This window comes from Eutrigla gurnardus (genome assembly GCF_963514095.1).
Source record: "Eutrigla gurnardus genome assembly, chromosome: 3".
NCBI classification, from domain to species: Eukaryota; Metazoa; Chordata; class Actinopteri; order Perciformes; family Triglidae; genus Eutrigla; species Eutrigla gurnardus.
In genome coordinates this window covers 14209131-14235652 of record NC_139917.1, presented here as the reverse complement: position 1 = coordinate 14235652, position 26522 = coordinate 14209131, and the positions used below count along the sequence as shown (strand labels likewise).

The window sequence follows — 26522 nt, the reverse complement described above, 5'->3', positions numbered from 1 at the left end:
CTCTGAACTCCTTTCCTGCGTGTCAGCCAAATGGCCAATTTAGCATAACCAGACAAGAAGTTAATCAAATAATGGTATGTACCCCCCATAACCCAGAGACCACCTTTTTAAAAGCTCAAACAATGCTTACAGCCGAGGACACTGAACAAACTGAGGTACTAAGTTCTCGGTCTGAGAGCAGAAGAGACACCCTGCCCCCAGTTCTGGATCAAGGTTTGGAACTATTGCCTTGTGTACAACCCTCCACTGGAGGTCTGCTGTCCTATTTCAACAGGCAGCTTGTACAGAGACCGCCAGCTGCCTTTTGGGGAAACATCTGGACCAGAGAACTCAGTCCACCTCGACTCCTTTATTCGTGCCAAAGAGTGTAGTTTTTTTTTTACCAGTGGCTTGAAATGTGTCCAGGTGAGGCTTGGTAAAGAGAGCGGCTGATTTCCTCCTTCCTGCGACTCCCCCACAGCTGGGTGATGCACAGAGAGAGGAAGCTGTACTCCAAGCCTTCGCTCCACTGGTCACACAGTATAGCTTGTAGTAGAGGCTGTAAGGGACTGTGGCAGGGCAGCACAGACTTCCACCAGCCACATATTGTTTTTTCCTTTGTGCACATTCAACGTTTAAAATCTGCCATGCCCACCTCTCAACCTGCACAGGGCTCAAAAGCTAGACTATATTATTGACACACTATAGGACTACACAGTACACAGTAGGTTTGGTCAGTATGTACAATTAGCTCCAGTATACTGTGAGGGAAGAGGAGGAGCTGGGCTGAAAGGAGAGGAGCTGGGAGGAGAAGAGAGGAGATGGAGGGAGAGAAGGGGAGCTGCGAGGAGATGAGAAGAACCGAGAGGACAGAAGCTTAGATGAGTGGAATTAAGAGGAGAGGAGCTGAGATGAGATGAGAGGAATTGAGAGGAGAGGAGCTGGGAGGGGAGGACCAGGGAGGAGAGGATATGAGAGGAATTTAGAGGAGAGAAGCTGAGAGGAGATAAGAGAAGCTGGGAGGAGTAGCTTTAAGGAGACAAAACGATGCAGACTAGCATACTATTCATTTGCATGCTCTAGTTTTTTAACAAAGAGACAAGCTGATGTCATATCTCACATACACACACACACACACACACACACACACACACACACACACACACACACACACACACACACACACGCATGCACGCACACTCGGAGCTCCCACAACTGATTAATCTTGATGTGCAGCAAAGGATATTTTGATAGGAGGAGCATTTCCATGGCTTGCAGCCACATGTATCATCATGTTGGGAATCATTTGGTTTCCAAGTTATTTCCACTAAACCTGCAAAGTTTTTGTTGCACAAAAGGATGAGTATTAAAGTTCTTTACAAAATAGGAGTAAGCAGGGGTGTAAGAAAAGTGAGAACAGCTTAATATTCAGGGAGAAGAAAGGGAAGCATGATCAGGGTTTTAAAGAGGACATGTGTGCATGTGTGTGCGTCTGCTTGGGTCTAATAAGGCAGCTCGTAGCCAGCCTGTCAGAGAGCAGCAGGTGAGGCGAGGTCACCGGCTCCAGTTTCTCTACAGGCTTCACTTTAATGAAGACGAAAGTTGAGGGAGTCATGTTGATTGGGGGGAAAGAGACACGGGAAAATATAGAGAAAGAAGAGGGTTTATGGGACACACAGAATGTGATTTGGACTTATCATGGACTTAACAGAAACACATCAGAACGAAACGAGGGAGATTCACATCCACCTGCTTATTGCGCATATAGCGTAAGTAACATTTCTGAGAGGAAATGCATGTCTTAGCTGAAGGTGTGCAGAGAGAATTTGTCGAGCCCACACCTTCACTTTCAGACTCTCGGAGGTTGCTGCACAAATCATTCAACAAGGTCAGAATACATTTAGTCCACTGGTACTGACAAACGGATGGAAGCGAGAGAGGAAATTGTAACGAGAAGCAACCGGAGAATTCGTGAGAAAACTGAAAAGAGAAGGGAGAAACAGATTAAAAGGATGTGAAGTGGCTACAAAGAGAATTGAAAGCATGCACAGGACAGAGAAAAAATACAGAGAAAACCAAGTGTGCAACTAAGAGAATCTGAAGACCAATCCAATTTTATAAGGTATTACGTAACCTCGGTGGACAGCTCTTTTTGCATTAATCTCCTGGGTTACGCAAGCCGCTTCCGGGCCAAATCGCTAGACTTATGGCAGGGAGCTTATGATGCAAACTAGTTCTTTTACAGCACACACTCACATGCTGAAGTAGTAAAAGTACAAACATGGCTTCACGAGCACATATGAACCTCTCACACAAGGCAGGAAGACACGTCTGGACACTGATATTCCTGTGATGTGGTGTGAGCATGTATGAAGTACAGAAGGAGGCGAGGTCTAGTCACCCAAAGAGCTGAAAACAACCGGATGATTTAACTCTGAAAAACACATGACTTCAATAGTTTGAGGAGTCAGGAGAATACCACTGTGGAAGCAGGAGGGGAATTACTTAAATGCACAGAGAACGTAGCTGGCAATGTACACATAAAAAATACCTAAAGAGTACGGATGAAACTTGAAGTGCAAAAGATTTGTGCACAGATGGCCTTTATAGCAACTATTAACTGTTACTAAGAGTAGTGCCACTACAAAGAATTGAACCATTATAATGTCTACTGGTGACAAGGAAATGTATAACACATCGTCTTTGTGTGATGAAACAATGATTAGAAAACAGCAGCATTACCGGTAGCAGTAATTCAGAACAATAGCATTAAGACATAACAATATTACTGCAACAGATACTGTAGCAGCAGCATTAGCTCATAATAGCAGCATTGACTCATAATTGAAGCATTAATAGAGGGGCACAATGAGACCACAGCATTTAGGTTTAAGTTGGTCAGTGATTGGTAAATTAGTCAAGCTTCAGGCTCTTTTTTGCATTTCTCATTTGCATTTGAGCTAGTGCCCTGAATAACGGTTACATTGTGTTGACCAATGGGGCATTAGGGCGGATTGTGAGTGCTCCATGTGTCCATCAAGTGCCCTCAGAAGTGCACTTAGGGCCACGTGGACGACTAGATAAGCACCGGGGCACTGAAATACCCTTGTACTGAATCGTACCATTTGGGTCAAATAAAGCACAATTCCACATTCAAATTCCATTTCAAAGGTCCCTTTAGCACCTTCCTTCTGCCCTCTAATTTACATTTTTATGCACATTTTCTCCCCAGTCACAACATCAGCATGTTAATTTGGGTGGTAAAAACATGAATGGAGTTTGGAGCAAATTAATAGAAAAGAAAAGGCAAGTTCAATTTGTTAAATGCATGAGCGGTGGAAACTATGGCTGTAATTGTATTGTGTCTTTTATGACTATCCGTTTAAGTGCTTTAATGTTATTTGGAGAGATGTGAAAGCTGACTGAAATACAAAATACAGCTCTGCAACTATTGCAACTAGTCTGTGACTGTGCCTATTGCTACTTCACAGTACTGTAAAATATATTTTGGCATACATAACTACTGTAAGATTGTACATGTTAGGAGTAGACAGGAGATACAGTAAATAAAACTTGACCTGAAAAAAGTTTTACTGTGAAGAAACAGAACAGAACTGAACACCTCCTACATCTGAATGGAAGATTTGATGCGACGTGCCTGTCTGCTGTAGGCCTTGTATCTGTCCAGTCACACTTTCCAATTATCAGCACATCTCAGGGGCAAAAGAGACTTGATGCTTTTTGATTCCCAACTTCCTCTCTGTCCTTTACTGTATTTGAGGTGTTGATTGGCTGTAAGTCTGTGTCTTTCCACCTCCAACCCCCAAAAGCCCCGGAGTCTGATCTCCATGGCAACTGAGACTTTACCTGCAGTTGGGATGGGAGTGTGAGACTTGACACCTCAATTTGAAGAGTGTAAAAGCCATGGGAGCTGAGTTTGAGAAGAAGAGAGGGAGTTGGGTTTGAAATCGGTAATCAGAAAAAAATCCACTTCCATCACAAAAATCTCCTCCTATGTTTTCCAAAAATGACCACATAGAAGGAACACCATGTCTCTTTACAGATGTAACGGGATCAGGTCTTTCTAGGGGTCTCTTTATAGAAGTTACGGGATCAGGTCTTTCTAGGGGTCTTTTTATAGAAGTTACGGGATCAGGTCTTTCTAGGGGTCTCTTTATAGAAGTTACGGGACCAGGTCTTTCTAGGGGTCTCTTTACAGATGTAACGGGATCAGGTCTTTCTAGGGGTCTCTTTATAGAAGTTACGGGACCAGGCACAAAAGGAGCTGACCGTCCACCTTTACATTGGCAGTAGCAGCAGTCAGTCAGCTGCAATGTAGAGCAGGCAGAGCCCCGTCTTTTCTCTCCTCACTCTAATGCATCTCAGGTGCCTTGCCAATCTAATTGGCACCAAATTCAGCTTCATTTCCATGAAGCTACTCGGTTAGGCCACATTGTGAGGAGTGCACACTCAGCAGAGACGGGGAGATGCAAAACCCTGTATTGAATTAACTCAGGTTTGTGTGCTGTTGTGTGTTGCCAAGTGAATGGTGCAAGACAAATAACTGCTTTGTGCAGAAATGAAGGACAGTGCAAGATCCAAAACAAAGAGATGGAATTCATCAGGGAGCCTTCAGAAAAAAGAAAATCCATGCAAAGAACCATTATTTGCATATTTGAATAACACAAGTCCCCACACAAACTCCACAGATGCCAACTCAGCACTCTACTGTTTTCCCTGTACTCCCTCTTCACCAATCAGACCATCCGCCCACACAGTGACCGGCTTCATACGAAGACAAAAGACAGATTATAATGTCATAAATCATTATGACCTGCAAGCTTCAACACGGCATAAGTATATTCATAAAGAGAAAGCACAACAACCCATTATAACTCTGAGTTAAATCGATAGAAGATGGTTTTGTCCATATATTCTGGTTTATTCTCCCTTGCAGCCTTTGTCTGTGGGCCACACTATGTTAGTGAATCTCGATGTGCTCTGATCGTGTCTCTAGTGAATCGATTCCAGCCACCTCAAAGTTGTACTAACTGGAAACTCCAAATTGGGGTGTATGTTATACACACTAACACAACCGTAGACCAAATCCTCCCCTCGGTGGCCAATTACAGCTACCTCCTGCTTCCTCCGCAGCCAACTACAACTCTCAGATGTGGCCATGAGAGCGATGTATCATAAACACACACAACCCTGCACACATCCAAAACCATTGTGGAGTTCTGGAGGGACCCTGGGCGCTTTTTGTTCAGTGTTGTTCTAATGCCGCTCAGTCTTGCCCAAAGAAAAGCGAATAAATGTTTCTGAATCTGTGTTTCAACTCAACTTCCACTAAGCAGCCACTTTGGGGGAATTGTTGTCTGCGTGCCTGGTTTTTCCATTTGTCTCGGTAGGCCTGCTTGTCCGGATTGTCACCATTTGTCTGTATTGTTATTTGTGTGTCTGGCCCCAATTTGTGAGCCTTCCACATTATTTAGGACAAAAATGGACAATACTGGGAGCTAGTGAGAAAAAGTAGGGGGGGAAATTCATTATTTTGAAACTATATGGGAGAGCTTTAAGAGACAAAAAAATGTATATAAAGAGATCTCAACTGAAATAGGACAAGTGTCCCAAACAATGTAGTAGGACATCGTTGTTCTGCGAGTATGTTTCTTTATGTCCTTCACACCAGCAGACAATAGATCAACATCAGCCAACTGTGTGGAAATACTTGCGTCTGAAAATTTGCATCAGGGGGATATTTTGTATGAAATGCTGCTTATGAGCTGCTGACGTTGTTATCATTATTGCTTCCTCCTTTCCTGTTTGTTTACTGACAAAACTCAATGATTGCATTTTGCTTGATGTGAATCTACACAAAGCCGATGTGTGAGAGTACGGCGAAGCAATATGCAAATGCATCACATTGTTTTGTGTGGAGAGGAAATTGTCTTTTCATCCTGTGTGTTTTACGGTGTGTGCAGCTTAGTAGCGAGGCAGGACATCCTCTGTTTGCCCATTATTGATTTTGTCACTGATGGTTTAACTGAACTGACCCTTTATAGTATTACATTATAATCTATAGCATGTTAACTGTAAGGTTTTACAAACATTAGCCAAAGAGCAATAAAGCCACCACAGATGTGTGGGGAACACGAAAGACTCGGGAGAGGAGAACACTGCATTTTCTTATTTTTACAACTCCATGGCAGTCAAACTGCATTACCACCTTAGTTCAAGCGTAACTCTCTCTCACTGAAGGCAGGGACCAAGGGAAATAAAAGGTGTGAGAACAAAAAGTTGACACAACAACAAAAAACGATTGGACACACTGCATAACCCTTCTCTGTTCCACTTTACTGCAGCCAACCGTGTGGAAAGATCGACATCGGGAGGCAAAGTTGATGTGCCATTTCTCACGCCACTGTTTTTTATGGACTGAGTCAGGAATCCAAATGCAGTTTGAAGAAAGATTAGACTACTTCTCCAAGGGATCCGAACCTAAAAGCTATTTTTCCTCCCAAAGCCATTCCATGTGGGCAAGGTGGACACAATAATTCTTCATGGCGGTATGTAAGATTACGCTTCAGCGTCGCCTAAAACACAGCGTGGCCCGGGTTGAAGAAGAAAGACCAATTTTAAAACGAAGGTCCCGAGACGCTACAGTGAAATGATCCCGCCATCTATTTCAAGTCCGACGACTGGGCTCAGCCTTGTGGATGTCCCTGTCATCTTAAAGCTCATTTCTTAAGAATACAATTCCTCTCACTATTCCTACTCTCCCCTGCTCCCTGCAGAGGTGTTATATTTCTACAAAACGACTGCCAAAGGCTGGGGGTCAATACAATACTTCTATGATTTGTGAGAGTTGTCGGAGGCGGGGCGCACTGTAAAAGAGTACAGCGGGGTCTCTGCAGACATCATTATATTGATCTATACTCTATACCCGTGTCATCGTGGTGATCAACGCTGGCAGAAAGACAAAGACTATTGGCCCAATCAAGGCTGAACAAAGACGTCGCCCAGCAGCGTGATTCAGTTGTCTTCTCAAACTCATACCTAATCAGAATTCCACTGTTCGACATTAGCCATCCATCTTCACGGGAGCCTGACAACCTGTGTGATTTATTCAGTCTCGACCATGAAGTGCATATTGCATAGACTGGACAGAAAAAGCCTGAGGGATCTCTCCCAACAGGGCTGATTTACATCCATCCACACGTCTGCTTGTGTGTGTGTGTGTGTGTGTGTGTGTGTGTGTGTGTGTTGGCTCTATAGCTGTATCCGTCAGCAGAAACATGCAAGCGTGCTGACGCAGGGGATAAAAAGACACACACCAACGCAGCCACACTTACAGGAAGCTGTGGAGTGCATCGGTACGGGATCAATAAAGCAACAAATAAATCAACGGGGCCTTAGGGCCCTCATACATAATGTGAAAGTGGGAAAGGGGTCTAATTAGAGCACAATACTCTCTTAGACATACTGACTGCGATGTGTGTACGTACATGAGCACTTTGATAACGTGGGGGGGGGGGGGGGGTTGTAAAAGGTCATCGGTTCGTTGTCACAGCTGTCACCAGATTAATTTTGTGTCCGTAATATCCGTGTTAGATGTACCGGTGACAGGATCACATTAGTGATGGTAATTTAGACAGTTAAGATGTTTGAAACGGACATTCCTTGGTTTAAGTACTCAAAGAGTTTACTTATAGTCTTGACCCTGCCACTCAATGACCTTGTTTCCTCATCTGGATAATCCCTAGTGTGTATTGATGCAATGCAGTCGGCTAACTGGAGGCGTATCGCCTACTGGCTTCTCTGAGAGAAAATGGCATTAACATACGGTCAGCCTTATCGCCAGCTAAAAGCCAACAACCACCATCGAGTCAAACACAGCAACTCACCCCTGCAGCTCCTTGACGGACATGGAGATCTTGAGGCTATGTCCCAAAACGTGGAGGGCAGTGAGGATGTCAGCCCACTGGACCATCTCTCCCAGAGGACCGCCCTTCAGCACTTTGGGGCTGAAAACATCTCCGGACTCCTCCGTTAGGAAGCCGACATGGACCAAGATCTGCAGGAGGACAGGGACACATTGGGAAAGCGAGTTAAGATGAAAGTCTTTGTGGAGAAGCTCAACAACAAAAGCTCCATTTGAGAAGAATATCAGACGTGACAAATATCATAGCTGTTAAATAAATATTCAAGCGGTATGGAAGTATGGTGCTTTGAATTCTGTTGGTAGTGCCTTATCATCTCCATCAGCCTCTAAATCATTGAAACTGTTGAATAAAATTCTCAATTTGAAAGATTCAGCCATAATCAATGAGATCTGGGAATGTGGTGACATTGCTACACTGACAGAAAGATGAGCAGCCGGTTATTTGATCTACTTTCCATAATCCATTCTTCATTATGTACCTAACATCTATTGAAATAACATACTTTACAGACAACATGTCGCCGTGGTGCTGTAGTAACTTATACACAAACAATAACATACATTTCATTTAATCTGATTTATATTCTATCATGTGTGTGGTACTGTATAGAACTAAGCTCCTTAAAAGTTAAGCTTCTGCTGTGCAAATTGTTTTAATGAGTTTGAGGATTAAAATCATTAGAATTCCAGACTCTCTTCCAAAAGAAAATTATGGAAAATGAAAAGTAATTCTTTGAAATCCCCAAATGAATTATCCCCTCATGCTCCAATGGAACAACATGCCCATGTAGAAATCCATCATTATGGACAACTCATTTCACATGCACAGTATGCAGATACAGATAGCTGCTGGAACTAATTCCTCAGCACACGATGGGAATCCCTTTTGTTTCAAAAAACATCGCATAGCACACGTGAGGGAATTATCACTGTTTGTATGTTGCACATTTATATAGCTTTGCTTTAACAGGCTACAGTCCTGTCATGCATGTCCACCCAGCTCCTGCATAATCAGTGCAACCCACCGAGGAAAGAGCAACACGTTGCCTTTCACGGCGGATTAGACGCCGCCGTGTCCAACCGCTGCTTTGCTGAGTAATCCTCATTAGCCTACGCAGCATGAACACCTCCATGCAACATACATAATGAGTTTAAGGCCAACTGTGCAGAGTTTGCCAGAAAGTTTGGACGCCAGGTGCTTGCTATGTCTCTGCCTCGCTCTCACTCGGCTTGCATGTAAGTGCATGTGCATCCTGTGGTTGTAACTCCAACGGCTTTGAACTGTAGAGGATATGATTAAAAGCCTCCAAGAGCTTTTCAGAGGCGTGCCGCAGAGCACTCTCTTCTTCCTCTCTTCCCCTCTCCATCTAGCCGCATTAGCCACAATGCACTAATGTTTGAAGGTTACCGTATGAAACCGATGCAGACACCAGCACATAACAAACAAATGTGGTACTTTTTATGATCCTGGAGAAGATTACGTCTGAATAACAGAAGGAGAGAAAAAACCCACAAAAAAAACCGCACCATTAATTTGATAGAGATATGAATATATAGAGAGATGAAAGGTTCTTTTGTATTATAGCTGTATACATCCAGTGCAACTGTAAAGTTATTCTACTAAAGTCAACATGGACAAAATGTGTGGACAATGGTGTGTATGCAGCAGAGTCAGGCTCCAGCGAGACTCCAGCTGGCGTGAAGAATCCTCTGATTTAATAAGCCCGCTCTATTAACTTCTGCTTCATAAAAAAAAGATAAGTGAAATTTAATTACAGTTTGGGTGGCAGATGGCAAGAATGAGAATTCATGGCGCCAGTGCTATTCACTCTCTTGGCTTGGTGGCAGTCGCTGGTGCTGCTGGTGAGAGCGTATCACGTAAACACTGGCAACCGCGGCGAAATGGAAGCGGAGGGAAGCGACGTTCACATACTGGCAGAAGCGGAGTAGCGGCACATACGAGAAATATCACACAGTGGCAGCGGAGCTGAATGACTGTGGATTGGATTCTGTGAAACTGGCATCCAAACACAAATGAAAAGTTAATAGGGAGAGAGGTAAGGGTGCTTTACAAAAACCTGGCATCCATGATCTAGACTGCTAAGGGGGGATTGCACTTTCTCTGCAATAGGCAGGATTTACGAAATGCTAATTCCACTGAATTAGAGTGGAGTTCAATGACACGTATCAGAGCAGCGCTGGAGAGGTAACCTTTATATCACAGGATAGGAATCAATAGCTAGAACAGAGAGGAGAGAGAGACTAGTGTGGGCGCTTTTCGCTCTGTCCTCTATTGTGTAGATTGCCGGCACGCCACTGTTGCAACCTAGAAATAGCCAATACATATAGACAAGATAAATAAGGCATCTACAGTAGGAGGACAGTATATATTTATTATTTTTGCTGTATTAATTTGCCTTAGTTCATTATGTATACAGAGACAGAGAAAGACAGACAGACAGTATGATGGTAATAAAGTTAAAAAACATGCCATCAGTCTGCTCTTTGCCTCTCTGTAATGTAACACGTGTGTGAGATCCGGCTGCTTTGACAAACTTTTACCAAAAAATACCTGAAGCCCAGGGGTAAAAAAGTTGCCAAACAGAAGACGGAGACCTGCAGTTCTGAGGGTGCAACACCACCACCACCACCACAATCTCGCATTGTTGCTCATGCGCTCACTCGGACGTGAAGATGAACGGATGGGAAAAGCCCCACAGTGGGGAGTTGACAACAGAGGGGATTGCTGTGAAGCTAAAGCAGCACTTCCTCATAAACTCCTGCATGACGGCCGGCTGCCCCTCTCAGGAATCAGATCTCAAACGAGACAGCGGAGCTTTTTATACGGTGGACTTACGCTGCTCCCAGATGGTGTGTGTGTGTGTGGGCGGATGGGATGCTGAGTTCTGTTTATTTATGTTTGTTTTCTTGCATTTGTTTCACACTGACATTCATCAGTGATCGAGGTGTGTGTGTGTGTGTTCAGTGTGGATGTTCTCTCATTCACCGTCAGCTCAGGGGATCTCAAGCTACTCTCTACTGTTAATGTCCCGTGGGGATTGAAAACAAAGACCCTCCAAACCCAGTGAGACAGTCAGAGAGGTACCATGACAACGCTCTCATGCTCAAATCTCCCGCTCACTTTCACGGCGTCGCGAATGCCGGACTCTTGTCACAGCATCGCCCCTGTTCCAAATATTTCCTGAATCTATTGTCTTCAGTGTGCTGATGTTAGGAATGCTTTATGTAATATGTATAATCTGTCAAGTCCTCGATGTGCAGACATGAGAGCAGGAGAGGAGAAGTGGCTCTCAAGTATGTGCAACCACTTGCTCTGCCCCACTCATCACTAACTGGCTAACGGTAGAGGAATGCTAATGCTCGTCTCGGCATCTGTTAACGCAACACTTAGCATAAATGCATGTGTGTGAGGCCCTGTTCACTCATGCACTGTGGCCCTTATGAAGGTTGCAGCTGTCTGATGGAAGGCCACGGGTGGCAACACAAGCTGGCACTGCCAACCATCACTACTCTACCCTTAAGTTCACCTTCTCCATCATCACTCACACCTTATTTATTCCTCCTCACGTCTTCCCTCTTCATTGTCACGTTCCTCCAACTTGCCTCCTCCCCCATCCCCGTTCCTCCTCACTTGTGCTTATTCCTTTCCCTGCCTCACCCCCTTTTCCCCACTTCAGTGGGCTCTCGTTCTGTACTTCATCAGTCAGAGGTCAATTTACTCTCAAGAGGGCAGACACAGGGAGAAGACAAATGAACAGTTTTGCATATGCTGACAAACAGTGAATGAATGTGCATGCTTTGATGCACACCAAGTAGGAACAGATGCACACAAAGTTGCTGGGTAGTCGTTCGTCCCTTAAAAGCCTCTCCATTATGCCGAATGCGTCTCCGATGATGTTGAGAAAAAAGAGAAGACAATGATTTGCTCGACAGAAAAATATTCCATCAGCTACGTTATAATTGCTGAACGGGTTGACCCCTGCTTTTTGATTGAGTTTGATAACATGGCATTTTTATAAGTGGGTTCTCTCAAATGTATACCTGCTTCGAAAGTGAAGTACAGCAAAAGGTTGATTGTTTCCTGTCTGTGCTCCACAATCACAGAGGAAATAGGCAGATTAATCACAAAACAAGAGATTTCCTAGAATAGGAAATAATAGTGAATGTGAGTCAGTTTCCACGGTCAATCTCACACACACACATACACACACACACTCACCTCCACACACACATACACACACACAGGGGCGCCGCTAAGGATTTTGGGCCCCATCAAAAGAATCTTTACAGGGCCCCCCAACACAGCGGCAACATTTTTTGATGCTATTTTACATACAATCTGTGGCGCTGTGCGCTACCTGCAGCTGATCCAGTAGACTGAACCATTTTACGTAAATAGAGGGGGGGAAGGGGGGGCCCTGCAGGCGTTGATGTTTCCAAAACAAATAAAGTTATTGTTACTAGGACATGGAAAATAAAATATTTGTGATTATATGTTAGTTAATAACTTAGTGTCATTATTTTTTCTGTATTATAATTTCATCATCATTAGGGGCCTCTCTGGGCCCCCCTCAATCATGGGCCCCTAGAATCCGTCTCCTTTACCCCCCCCTTTCGGCGCCCCTGCACACACACACCTCTCCCTGTTTCCCATCCTTGTGTCGGCCGAAGAGAGATCAAAAGAAGCGCTTGATTTTTCCTCTCCCTCGCGATCCTTTCTCCCTCCACACTTGCAGCTCCGCCGTGCTAATTTAATCTTTTTCTGAGTAAAACATCCACTCCGCTTACAATCAAAGAGAAAGCCAAACAAAGAAACAGAACCGAACCAACAGAAAACCCCATTGGAGTTTGTAAAGAATGCACACTGCAGCAGAAACCCATAGTTGCTTCTGGAAGCGAGCGGATTTTGTCAAAGACAAAGGTATAGCGAGTGCAAGGCCGTAGTCATTTCACTGCAGACAGAGTTTTTACCGAGGTCAGAGTTAATTAAAATCAAACAGTATTCTCCTTCTCAATGATAAAACAAGCCTTTTTTTAGAGTTGGAGTGAAAATGAGTGTGGGCAGGCTAACAGTCCAACAGTCTTTCCTTAAGTGGTATATTTGACTGGTTCAGACTGAGATTCAATTTTCAAGTAAAATGTATGAGATTCTGCCTTTGGCTCGTAATCGGAATGATATCCAATTAGCAAATCATGCACGCATGCTAATTTTTTTTTAAACGTCCATTTCTAATTTTTAAACAGCTTTTGACAGCTGAGGCTAACTCTTCCAAACAGCAGGACATCTGCTGTTCAGATAGCTGCAGCCCGCTTTAAGGCCTATAGACTGTTCAAACAGCCACGGAGCCATGATAGAGGATAAAGAATCCCCTCAGTGCACTACAGAAGAGGAACACATCAATCTCAGTGACACAGGACTATTTCCACTCTTGTTAACTGGTGGAGAAGGAGCAGAATGTGTGCTCAATCAGCCTCCTTACATTAACTCATTCATTTATCATTACTTTCTCGGGCAAAGGATTATAGGTCGACTAGGAAGGGCAGGAAATGTAAAAGGTGGAGGGGCTTGAGAAAGTAGTGCAGCGAAAGGTCACACGCAGCAAAAAAGTTACAACTTCCAAAGTTTTAAATTACGTATCGCTGTCTTTGCCTTTAAACGACACCCTTTTCTATCTTAACCCAATTTCCTAACGAAAGACCCAGCATCCACAGGCCCCTCAGCCTCCCAGTCTTTTGTTCTTCGCTCACCTCACGACGATCCTGTCTTAATCCATATTCTACAACACCTTCCCCACCACCATCCATCTGCTTTTTGTCCTGACTTTTTCCATCTTATTCCTCTCCCTCTGGCTCTGGCACACGCTTGGCATTTCATCATAAACCCAATCCTTCATAATCGTCATTTCTCACCTTTCTGTCCCCCCTTCCATTCCTTCTCTCTCATCCATCCATGACTCTCCTCCCTCCTTCCCCTCACACTACGCCCTTGGCATGAACGGCTCCTTGCAGGAAGTGGCCCGTATTTCACAGCTTCGACGACAACCAAAACGGGGTTCAACGATTTAACAGTACGACACTGGGGGGGGATTCTTATTTTAGAGTATACAGCTTTGAGAACTATCTTGGAACGGGTACATAAAGATGCCAATTACAGGAGTAGAATGCAGACTGTGGTGATGGATGACAACGTATCATTACCTCCTCTATCATTTTTCTCCCACCATCATTCAAACTGAGAAGCATCTGAAAAGGCTTTTTTATGTTCAGCTGGAAAGCAGCGTTTGCCATGACTTGGATCTTTGAATTGAAATGCTTCTAGTTAACCATGAATCTTCATTTTACTGTAAGGCATTCGTAGATCCCTTTCAGTCTCTACTACTGTATCACTCCCACGGTTCCTTTTTATTTAAATAGACAATCACTCCTCATGGTGCATTGGTGTGTTTTGTAACACTTTTCTCTTGATCATTCTCAGCTGCATTTTGGCATGAGACAAAACAAAAGTTATTACAGTACCTGATCATAGTGGAAAGAATAAACACTCCCTCTATCGTCATTCAGCATTTTGTTTTCTCGCCTCCTTCTCTCACCTTCTTCTGGTCCCTCCATCGCTGCTCCAGCTTGGCATCCAGGCGGTTGGCAGCTGTTGCCCACTGCTGTGCGAGGCGGCGGATCCGGCGCTTCATGAAGCTGAGGGACTCCTTCCCTGCCCCGACCTGGTCCAGCAGCACGGAGAGGTCTGTGCGGAAGGCAGCCTGGGAAGGTAATGGATTCAGAGCAAAAGGAGAGAAGAGATGCGAAGAGAAAGTGTGAGAATGCAGAAATCAGGCAGAAAAAGTACCACGGTCATTTTCTGCACCAGGAATACCGGTATGGGTGTTTATCTCAAAGCTTTTAGCTACGCTAGTGGTGTAACTCTCACTCTGGCAGTGGGTCCACCACTTTGGTCCAGATGGAAATATACTAATATTGTTAGTATTATACTATTTGGAGAATTTGATTCAGTGGCAGCAACTCCAGAGGGTTGTAAAGTCCAAAAGTCAAAATGTATTGAAAAAAAAGACACGTTATGATTTCCAAAATTCAATATATTTTGTCTGAATTATTGGCTTCATTCTATATTTCTTGGCATTTAGCCTTTCAAAATATTAGTTTTTTCGCTGTGACTCAAAACCGGTGATGGTTTAAAAAATATGATGACAGACATTATTAAAAAACGAATATACATTTGAATACATTTGACCCACACATAAGTAGGTATAAAAAATATTGTTTTTTAATGGTTGTGGTTTTAATATGAGATACATTTAGTTCAGTTGAGGTTCATCATTTGTACGCATGGTCTTTAAAAACAGTTCTTAATTAGTTTGTAGAGTAAGAACAACATCAAGTGAGAACTGACTCATGAATCCCAGATTAAATGTAACACGTTTGTACGCAAGGTTTTTGAGCATGGATTGAATTTATTGATTGCTGTTGGGCTGTGAAGTGGTAAAAACAAATAGAACAAAAATTGTTTCTAAAATACATTCCCCACCGTATAGCACACTGGAGTGCAAGGCAACCGAAAAATAAGAGAAATAAGCAAATAAGTTAAGACGTGGAAGGAGAGCATCTGCAAACGTGTGCATGTAAATCTTTTTCTGAAGATTCAAGGTAATTCTGTGTTCTCAATGAATGCAGGGAAACACATACTGGTTTATACTTGCTATAACTGTGTCCTAAGAGAACCGTGTTCATTTTGCCATTTGTATTACTACAGTAATTTGTGTCTGCCTTTACTTTCCCCACTCAAAGAAAAGCTACAACAGCATGCCTATTCTAACTAATGCTTAAAACACTCAATACTTTTGTCCTCTGAGAACAACCTTGGCTCAGCCCTGTTTGTGTGCAAAACACAGAAACACTGCAATCCGCAAATAGGAAATTCGGGTCACAGGGTAAGATGGAGATATCAGTCGTCATTGACAGGGACATTCTGCTTTACTTCCTGAAAGGTTCACTGCTGCCACACATAAAAACCAAGGTGAAACACAAAGACATAATGTGTACACATTACTTTAACAACCGCTTTAAACATTCAGGATTCTTTTGTGTTCCCAAACAGGGAGAAGGTGTAGAAGGCTGACCACGCTGCTGTAACTGAGTTCCTGATTACATTTGGAGAACATCCAAATGCAAAGATCCTTATTATCGCTGCATAGGACCAGAGACTTTCATCCAAGTCGTTCCAATGTGAGGAGCAAAGTATTTCATATAAAATATAGGCAATTAGATTGGCTTGTGATTAAAAAAAAGTGGAACATGTTTCTTTCCTTTATGAAAGCCAGCAAGGGGAATTAGGTTCCTTCACTGCTCAGTTCATCAATGTCACAAATGATGGTGCTGTTTAGAAGCTAGCGAGGGAGAGACATATGAGCCGAGGAGCAGGAAATCATTATTGAGTCAGTTACCTTCTTGAAACCTGACAAAAGATGCAGGTCGACACAATAGGTATCGGCTGAAAAAAACCCATCCATCTCTTAATTCAAGTGTAACTGTTCCACAATGTCAAAAATAAAGGAAAATAGAGGATGAAGGGTAATGATGAGGGGGATTAGGCCTGTTTTAATTATTCAAGAGTGAAGGGGGTCAGATGAAGGTTAGCCATTATGTAGTGATGGGGGCAGAATGCTCATTTTACTGCACAGTATCTTGGACTGTTGGCACTTTCATTCTCCTGCTTTGGATCGGTACTGTGGACATGTGACTGACAAATGAATGGCCACAGTTAAACACTCTCTCCATTTGTAATTTTCTGGTTTGGAAAGCCGAAAGCTGAAAATTCAAAGAGATTGACAGAGAAAATATGTTGATAGTATTTTTCATTTGGTACAAAACTGCACAACTATGTGGTATTTGTCAACTGCAGCAGCTAAGGTAAGACAACACTGCTCGTCCACAGTCATTTCCTCTCTTTCCTACTCCCTCGACTCGGCTCTTTATCTATTATGGGACTAAGGATTTCAGTTTCCTCAAAAACATGAAGCGAGCAATTAACATTCAAAGTCACAGGCTCGTGAATAGATGTTTATTTCAGCGCCAAGAGCACAGAAAAGCTTCATGATAAAGGGTTTCTGAGGTGTTGGTAACATGATTAATTCATGTCATGTGATGAGAAGAATCATGATTTCCATGATTGATGGCTGGTCTACAATTTAAAACCTGTTCTTTTTTTTAACCCAGAATGCAATGGAAAAAAGCTTCCACAGTCATGGCAGCTTCCACAATTATCTACAGTGGGCGAACGTTAATTACATTCTGTCTTGAATAAACGGCAGCCAGTGTGAACCTGGTGTGAGCTTGCAGCTAAAATGATTGGTATCACTTTAAGGGTACTGGTATTGAAACTGGCATCAGGTTTTTTTAAACGGCACCCAGTCATAACTGTGCGTTTCTCAGGACAGTTGTATGTTCTTGAGTGCTCCTCTCACCTGTCTCTTGGGGGCCTTTGGCTGCAGCACATACTGGGTGGGGGGGCTGCTGTGGTTCCTCCAGACCAGTGGGGGGCAGAACCACTCCACCTCGCTCAGGTAGACGAGGAAGGAGCAGTCTGAACCGTCGACACCGTAGAAGGCATAGCAGGGGTCTGATGTCCAACGTGCACGCATCCACTGGGTGGTATAAAGACACAACATGCATGAAGTACCCACAAAATCATATAAAGGGAGCATAAACTATTTCCTATAACAGTGGTTCTACAACTTCTGGGCCATAATTACTTTAAACAGTGTATCTCTACTGTATCCATCCTCATCACACCATGTTGCACCTCCCACCAAAAGGATATCTGAAGTAGCACCTCAGAAGTAGGGGAGATGAAAGGTCTAACACGTGTGTTATATAGTCCTTTTTTAGGTTGTGACATCCCTGTTAACCCTACCTCCACCTACCGGCCGCTCCACAACAACGCTGTCAATGAAGGAAAGGGTTAATAAACACCTGCTGCACCATCATATTCCAAATTCACACTCACATCTACTTTTCCAGGACACTCTGGAAAGCGTGGGTCTCTTGGCACTTCACACTGGCTTGACGTCCCGTCTCTCACTGCTGAAAAGACACAATGAGGGACATTTTACCTTCACTCAAACATGCATGTATGTTCTTTGTAGGCTGGGCGCACCGGCATTTAAATATCACGCTGAATGATACATCCATGTAATGTCGTGTTAGTAGAACACTTTGCTTCACCCACGATTGCTGCTTCATTAGTCTCAGGGTAGCTCACTGAATTCAGTTGTGGATATTTATTCTACGGTGAAAAATAACTACTCCAAATGCAATCAACCAGTGTATTATCTATCAGCTCATTTAGCAGCATGTGGTGCATGTCAAGGTAGGTTTTATTCTTTAATCATTTCCCCAAAGCGCCTACACATGAACTTGTTTGACCAGTGGGCTCAACCCCTCATCACCTCCAGGTCACCGACGTCAACAGCTTTGTTCCGCTCGGCTGTGGACGTTTTATGGCAATATTCGCATCCCCCCCGCCATCATCATTAACATCATCGCCTCCAGCGTGTGCCATATGCGCCGTCGGTGTCCATAAATCCCTGCGGTTTCCCCTTTGCAACGTTGCACCGTATCTGCTCTACTGCGTTGCACACTATTCACTGGGCCTGACAAAGCAGCACAGCCCGTCTCCCGCTGCTGCCAGCCATCCTTGGGTTACGCTAGCAAATCCGTCTGCTCACTTAGGCTACACTCACTGCATTAATTGCTCCACTGACTTAGTTAACTGATTCTCTGCTGCTGATGTGAGGAAAAGAAGGGAGGAGGGTGACAGAGACAGAGGGGGAAAGGGAGAGAAATGATGCCGTCTGAGAAGAAAACCAGCGCAGCTTTAATCTCTCATTGTTTTTCCGTCTTTGCACCCCCCCTCCCCCCCTTCTCTCCCTCTTTTCCTCTCTGGGCCAATGTATTTGCCTTCTCCCTAGGTTGCGTTTGTTTCCATTTGCCTAATGAAAAAGAGACATTCCTCTAGTAAGTCTCATAAGTCCTCCCTTGGGCTCCTCTCCATCAACTGAAGCACACACACACACTGAGACACACACTGCTTACAAATATGAATACAATAGCAACCACGGTAGCAACAATTGGAAATGTGGTCAACTAACCCGCAAAAAAAACTTGACTACTGTCCCTGCGAGACAGACAATAAACGCCCGGGCGGTTTTTGAGGGGAGAGATATTCTAAACATGTCCTCTTTTCTCTCGCGCTCTCTTGTTGTTGCCTCTCGCACATGCCTGACCACGAGATAAATAAACCGCCACTGAGCCGTATGATAATAAAGTCTGCCGGCAGTGTTTCAATTCATCTGTGATTAGAGAAAGCAGCAGTGTTTTCATTTTGGCGTGTGCCCTCATCCCTGCAGATGCAGCAGGGAAAAACAAAAGGAGATGTAATGCTCATTTATTCCCCTGTAAAGAGTTGGGCAATTACCCTCAAGAGAAAAAGTGAGAGAGGAGGAACGGGGGGACAGAATGATCATAATGAGGGTTATATTATGTGTGTGTGCAAAACTTAGATTAAAAAACGTGCAAGGGCAAGACAACAGAGAACAACAAGGGTGAGTGGAAGCAATAAAGCCCTGATGAGGTATACGGAGATGACCACAGTGCCCTGCAGTCACAACAGAACAGTGCTTCCAGGAAGAAGGACTACTCACATTTATCTCTCTTACTTTCCTAAAAATAAAATCAATCTGCTGTATAACTTCCCTGGTTTTGATTCATGTTGAGATAGAAAAAAAATGCTGCAAAGTTTCAACTTTCTCATCGCAATGTTTTCAGATTTTGGGTTGAAGTTTTCGATGACCTAATTTGAACTTTACTGAAAATTGTTTTATTTGTCATTTAAAGAGAAATTAAACCCCCAAACCATTGTATTTGTTAAATGAAAACCAATATACTGTTATATATATATATTTAGGGTTTTGATGGATTCAGGTCTAAAGCTTGACATTTAACTGCAATGCATTTGAATTCAACATATTGTATTATGTATAAATATAAATAGTGACTGGTTGAAACCAGTGAATTGCTATTGCAATTTAATTTTGCTTTGGATGATCTGGAGGCGGGTGACGTATACGCAAGCAGCCTTCGTCAACCAACCTGCCCTCCCAGCCCACTTTTACAAAACAATGTCTCCCGACCATGGAAAGGAAAATAAATGAAGAGTAGCCATTATCCTTTCAATCAGCCTGGGAATCGCTTATGCTAATCGCTAGTGATAATGCTAATTACTACCACCAGAACAGACCCTTTCGAGCACTGTTACCTAACCATAATCATAACAATAGTCAGCATATGCTAATTGAAAGGGGTAACGGCAATCATGGACGGTAAGTTAAAAACAGTGAAGTCCGGCAAAATGTCGTAACGGAAAACCAAGCCATGTTCATTACTGTAGCATAAAATCATGTTGGAAATAACAAGCTATCTAGCTAACTTGTCATAATAAGTAATGAGGTAATGAGTAATGGTCGTCCTCTAAACGGAAGGTCGGCGGTATGATCCCCAGCCCCTCCAGTCCACATGTCACAAGTGACTTTGGGCAAGATACTGAACCCCAAATTACTCCCGAAGGCTAAATGTGTGCCTGAACGTTAATTCGTTTAGATCCTGATGGGCAGATGACACCTTGCATAGCATCCATCAGTGTGGATGCATGTGTGTGTGAATGGTTGAATGTTGATATGTGGCGTACAGCGCTTTTAAAGGTCGGAAGGAAAAAGATCCTATATGAATGCAAGTCTATTTACCATTTAATGTCAAGTCCACAGAGAAAAGACTGTGTGCTGTGTTGTGATTGTACTGCTACACTGGTTACAGAAAATGAGCGGAAGATGGATGCGGCATGTCGTAGCCATTAGCTAGCTCGACACCTGAACAAGTCTGTGACTGCGGGTGCGTCCCTGTTACTCTGCATGTGTGTGTCTGCAGATCGGTTTTGTATTTTCTACCGAGGTTGTGCAACAGGATTTCAACGTCAGTTGTAAATGTGCATGTTTGCATTGAGTGGATCGGATTACATGGTTTGGTGTTGCGGGCACAAAATTGTTTACTTATTCGTTGTTCTTGTGATTGAATTGTGCTGTATATTTTTACATGGCTGTTTGTGATAAGAGCTGATCTATGAATTTAGGTTTCCTCGCAGGAGACCCACCAAGTGTGTCCAAGAGTCTTACACTCATGACATCACACTTTATATCAAATTATATCTTATGCATACACAATGTAAAGTAAAAGGAGGGGGAAAGGCATTTTGCACCAACGATGATGATGATGATGATGATGAAGATGATGACTGATATTGTACCTCTTCCTTGCAACATGCTGCTCTGCAGTATCTGCTCCACCCTGGTGGCCATGTTGGAGACATTCTGGGCTATAGCTTGGATCTTCTCCACCAGGCCGGCTGGTTGAAACCTGCACACCCACACACACACACACACACACACACACACACACACACACACACACACACACACACACACACACACAGAAACAAAGAGTGAAGATGAGATTAATACGTGTGGAAATTAGAGGGAACCATCACACCGTCTATTTGGAAATAAAACTGTAATTCCCCAGCTCTTATCACCCATTCTTCCTCCCCTGATGGTCTCCCCCTATTCTCCAGTGCCCCCCCCTTCTCTGCGTCCCCTCCCTTCCCTCCTTACATCTCAACAGATGTAGAAGTGTTAGTGGGAGATGCAAATTGTTAGACACTTGGTTGGAGCGTGAAATAGAAAAAGACCTGCGCTGTTAATACCACTTCCTCTGTAGGGCTAGAGACTTCCCATTCACATAATAGGATTGGTGGGAACTGTGTTTGTTCTGTGTGTGTGTGAGCGTGTGTGTGTGTGTGTTAGCATCCGATTGCATGCTCATTGCAGTTCTGCATATTTCCGAAGCATCTGACTGCATGATTGCACATCATGCAAAGCCAAGCCTGCATACCCACACATGCCCTTACTGCTGTGCCCATTATGTCCATTCAAATGACTTGATTTCAGTTCAGAATGTGTGTGTGTGTGAGAGTGAGAGAGAGAGAAAGAGAGACAGAGAAAGAGAGACAGAGAAAGAGATAGAGTGCCTTCCTGTTTCTCTGTATTGTCTCGTCAGCAGATGGTATTAACCCTCATTAAAGTCAGGATTATAATGCAGCATAATAACACATCATCAGATGATCACAATTATTGACCGGGTGTGTGTTTGCGTGTATGTGTGCGTGTGAAGGATGGAATACAAGGCTGCTTAACCAACTAAATGCCAAAAGCATCTGCATGAAAAATAAAAAATAAAAAAACGTCACGGGCCCGAAGGAATAATGCGATGAAAGTACGTTTGTCGCTTTGTGTGAACCAAAAAAAAAGGTGGCATTCATCAAAGTTGCAGGCATTCGCTACGCTCCATTAACAGATTTGTAATTGTCACTTGCGGGTTGCTAAGTGTGTTTGCATCCTGTTTTATATATTCACTCCAGAGAAGTCTTTATTCTCTAGTGTACATTTCAGGGGGCAACAGCTGTCTCTTAAACAACACAATTTCAAGAAATGTTAAACTATGGCATAACATTTTGTATTCATGTTGCATAAAATAAAGCTGTTATAGAAACATACATTATCTCTGTATGTCAGCCTGACTATCATACATCAAGGGATACTGGAATATTTTTTTTTTATCCAACCAGTTGCAGTTTACATCCATATGTATCCAAAACGTTATCAGTTCATCCTTGTATCCTATCTATTTGTGTGAAAATATAAAATAATTAGCTTATTCATTCTGGAGTTACAGAATTACAGGTCACATTGACTTTTTGACAAAACAGAGTGCCGGGCATTAAAAACAACAATAACAAAAAACATTTATGACCCCATGCCAATGGATACGATTCCTTCAGGATCTACATGTCCAGGAGGATGCAGTATTTCTATTCATAATTTAATTTATTTTAAATTGTGATTTATATTTGATATGATGTTTTTATGTGGTGCATGTTTCAAACAGTAAATCAAGACATTTGCTTTTGACGGTCTGATGCATCGCCTGCATTTCTGCTGATGCATCACCGATCGCTCTCCATCTTACACTCAGTACTGAACAAGACTATAAGAAAATACTCTAACTCCTTCACTTTGGGAACTGACCCTCTCCAAAGTCGGAGGGGCCGATCCACTTTTGTCCCAGCAGAGTAGCATAACCTCATTATCATATAATGTGACACATAAGTGACCTCCCATTTTCATACCAGGTAGGAATGTATGACAGTGTAGTTGCACCTCCCGTGTCTCGCAATGTGACTTTATTTCATAGTTCTTTTTCAGGATTGTGTATCTCAGTTGTATGGGAAGAATAAAGGAACTTGCTTTGTTAGTGTGGTTATTTAGTTCGACAAATGGCATTCTTCTCAGCTGTTAAAAGACACCAGCGGGGAACGTCTGCACAGTGTAAATAAACCTTTTCAAATGTGCTCGGTGTGAAAGCACTCTTAAACAGAGCTACCTCAATGAAAGCATCTAACTAATTATAGTTTCCCTTATCCATTCTGAGCAACTGAAGCAAACACGCTTATGAAAGTTATTACCTTATACCGTCTTATAATGAGAGTCTGTGTTATATTAGGCTATAAAATCAGATAAAAACAATATATGGAGCATTTTGAAAAGTTCCCAGCTGTAGAGGATTACAGCTGCCTATAAATGTGGGAATGTACACTATATTGCCAAAAGTATTCACCCACCCATCCAAATAACTGAAATCAGGTGTTCAAATCACTTCCATGGCCACAGGTGTATAAAAGCAAGCACCTAGAAATTCAGACTGTTTGTTTCTACAAACATTTGTGAAAGAATGGGTCGCTCTCAGGAGCTCAGTGAATTCCAGCGTGGTACTGTGATAGGATGCCACCTGTGCAACAAATCCAGTCGTGAAAATGTCCTCACTCCTAAATATTCCACAGTCAACTGTCAGTGGGATTATAACAAAGTGGAAGCGATTAGGAACGACAGCAACTCAGCCAAGAAATGGTAGTCCATGTGAAATGATGGAGCAAGATCAGTGAGGCACAGAGGTCACCAACTTTCTGCAGAGTCAATCACTACAGACCTCCAAACTTCATTTGGCTTTCAGATTAGCTCAAGAACAGCGTAGAGAGCTTCATGGAATGGGTTTCATGGCCGAGCAGCTGCATCCAAGCCATTCATCAGCAAGTCCATGCAAAGCGTCGGATGCAGTGGTGTAAAGCACGCCAACACTGGACTCTAGCAGTGGATGTGGATGAACTTGACTGGGCTGCACAGAGTCCTGACCTCAACCTGATAGAACACCTTTGGGATGAATTAGAGTGGAGACTGAGAGCCAGGCCTTCCCTCCAACACCAGAGTGTGACCTCACAAATACACTTCTGGAAGAATGGTCAAAAACACACATACCTTGTGGAAAGCCAGAACGAATGTCACTTAAGTTCATATGCGAGTCAAAGCAGGCGAGCGAATACTTTTGGCAATATTGTGTATTTGGCCTACATGACAAAACCTTTGCTTGGTAAGCTGAGTAACCCCCGTTACTATAAAGCTCTCTTTGGGGGGGCTTCACTGTGCCTTTGTTGGCCTCCATAAGACTTGACCTTTTAATCTCACCCCCAACGTCTGCTACAATGTGAACTCATCCCTCGAGATGAACACAGAGAGAAGTCAGAGGAGGAGAGACAAGGGCGGCGAAACGGATGAAAGGCTCGGGAGGAACAGAGAGGACTGCACAATGAGAGCCAAAGAGTTAGACGGGGAAACGAGACAGACTGAGAAACATACGGTGTGAGAGTGAAGGAAAAATGGAATAAAAGCAGGCAGAAAATAAAGACGAGAAGATCAACCATCCACAGCAAACAGACCAAGAATACCAAGGGGAGCTTTTTGTTAAGAACGTGAAATGATAAAATAAAGAGATCTGCGCCTTCGTGTGGAAGCCTACAAAACAGCTTGAGTGAAACATTAAACGATGATTACGATCAAAGAATACAAGGATATACATATTTGATGGCCCACTGTTGCGCGCTACTTGCAATGAAGCTACCTCCCTTTTGATGAGTGAAGACAGTTGGCCCTTTTACAAATGAAGGGAACAAAACAGAAAGGAGGAAGAGCAAAGTAAAGACAAAATGAGAGGAAGGTATAGGGGGAGGGGGTCGAATTGGAGAAGGAAGCAGAGCACAAGTAGAACAGTCTGAAAAGGAGAAACTGAGAGAGGCGGTAGGAGAATCAATGATCACGACAGGGAGAGTTTCTAAGGGTCGAAAAATGTGTTCTCATCCTCTCCTTATCTCTCTCTCCCTCCGTGTCGATGTAATGAGCTGGTCCTCTTCAGGAACGACGAGAGTTCTGGCAGCATCTCATCAACAGAGATGCGTGTGACAAAGCCGTCAGCGGGGTGGGTTTGTGCATTTGTTGGCCGGCGTCCGGACTCCACCCCATTGAGCAGAATTAAAATCTCACACTCCAACGCTTATTTCCACACATTCACAAGTACCAGCACGCGCATGAATGCACATACTTGTAAATGCTCTTATTACAAAAGGATGTAAGAAGTGGAGAAAAGAAAAAAAATTGAATCACTGATGTGGACTGAGCAGTTTTCATTTACTGATGACATATACAGGTTGAACTGGCCACGGGGCCATCACACTCATCAACTCTGTTTTCTTCATGAAACGGGAGATCTTTCCCACTGATCCATGCAGAGCAACTGAAATCAGGAAAGTAATAAATAAATAAAATAATTCCACACTCGAGCTGTAACCAAAATGATATGACCAAATTTATAAAAATCGTTATTATGCGGTTAATAATTGCTCAAAACGCCATACTGTCTTAAATCAGCCCTACTCTTTCAAGGCTAAATCTTTGATAGAGTTGACTGTTGTTGTAAACTGGCTTCTTAGCTGGCTAACGTGGGGGATTAATTCCACCATGTTTTTTGTGCAAACGTTATCCCGATTAAGGGAAATGAGCAGAAGAGTGGGCAGGTGGTCGGCGGCAGCGGCGTGTCCCAGCTCATCATTTTGCTCCGGAGATGGAGGTTGTTGGCGCGGGCTGAATTTGTGTTGCTACAGCTGACGGTTCTCTCCTCTGGGTGAGGTAGTCTCCCAGTGGCAGGGAGTGAGGCGTAGGGTCCGCAGGGTGTATTTCTTGTCTAATTTGTGGTCTGATAAAGGGTAAATTAATAAATTTCAATGCCTCATACCAAATGGCTGTTTTCCAAGTTGTTGAGGCGGCGTTGAGGCTTTCGTCATACAGAAGTGGGCGTGGGTTCATCTCATAGCCTCTTGCCTATAATAAAAATTATTCAGTGGGTGGACTCGGGCTAATACCTGGGGGTGAAGTTCTACCTTAAGTGTCTCCTTTGCTTTGCTGACTACTTCGTGCAAAGCGGCAGCATGACATTGACTTGAGTGCTGTGGAAACGAAGGCCTCCTGGGATGAAGGTTGTTACTGACAGAGCTTAGGTGGGTGCTTAAGGAGGAGAA

General features: G+C 43.4%; 1 protein-coding gene across 2 annotated transcripts in view; it reads right to left on the bottom strand.

Annotated features, from left to right (window-relative positions):
• Positions 1-26522, bottom strand: part of LOC311008844 (alpha-1,6-mannosylglycoprotein 6-beta-N-acetylglucosaminyltransferase B-like) — a 111830-nt gene that overhangs the window by 38155 nt on the left and 47153 nt on the right. For both annotated transcript variants that reach the window (XM_084002767.1, XM_084002768.1), the window contains exons 4-8: positions 21312-21421; positions 17961-18037; positions 17419-17598; positions 14536-14700; positions 7887-8056 (exon numbers count right to left, since the gene is read on the bottom strand). In XM_084002767.1, coding sequence (XP_083858893.1) covers positions 7887-8056; positions 14536-14700; positions 17419-17598; positions 17961-18037; positions 21312-21421 — 702 coding nt within the window. The remainder of the gene's footprint in view (positions 1-7886; positions 8057-14535; positions 14701-17418; positions 17599-17960; positions 18038-21311; positions 21422-26522) is intronic.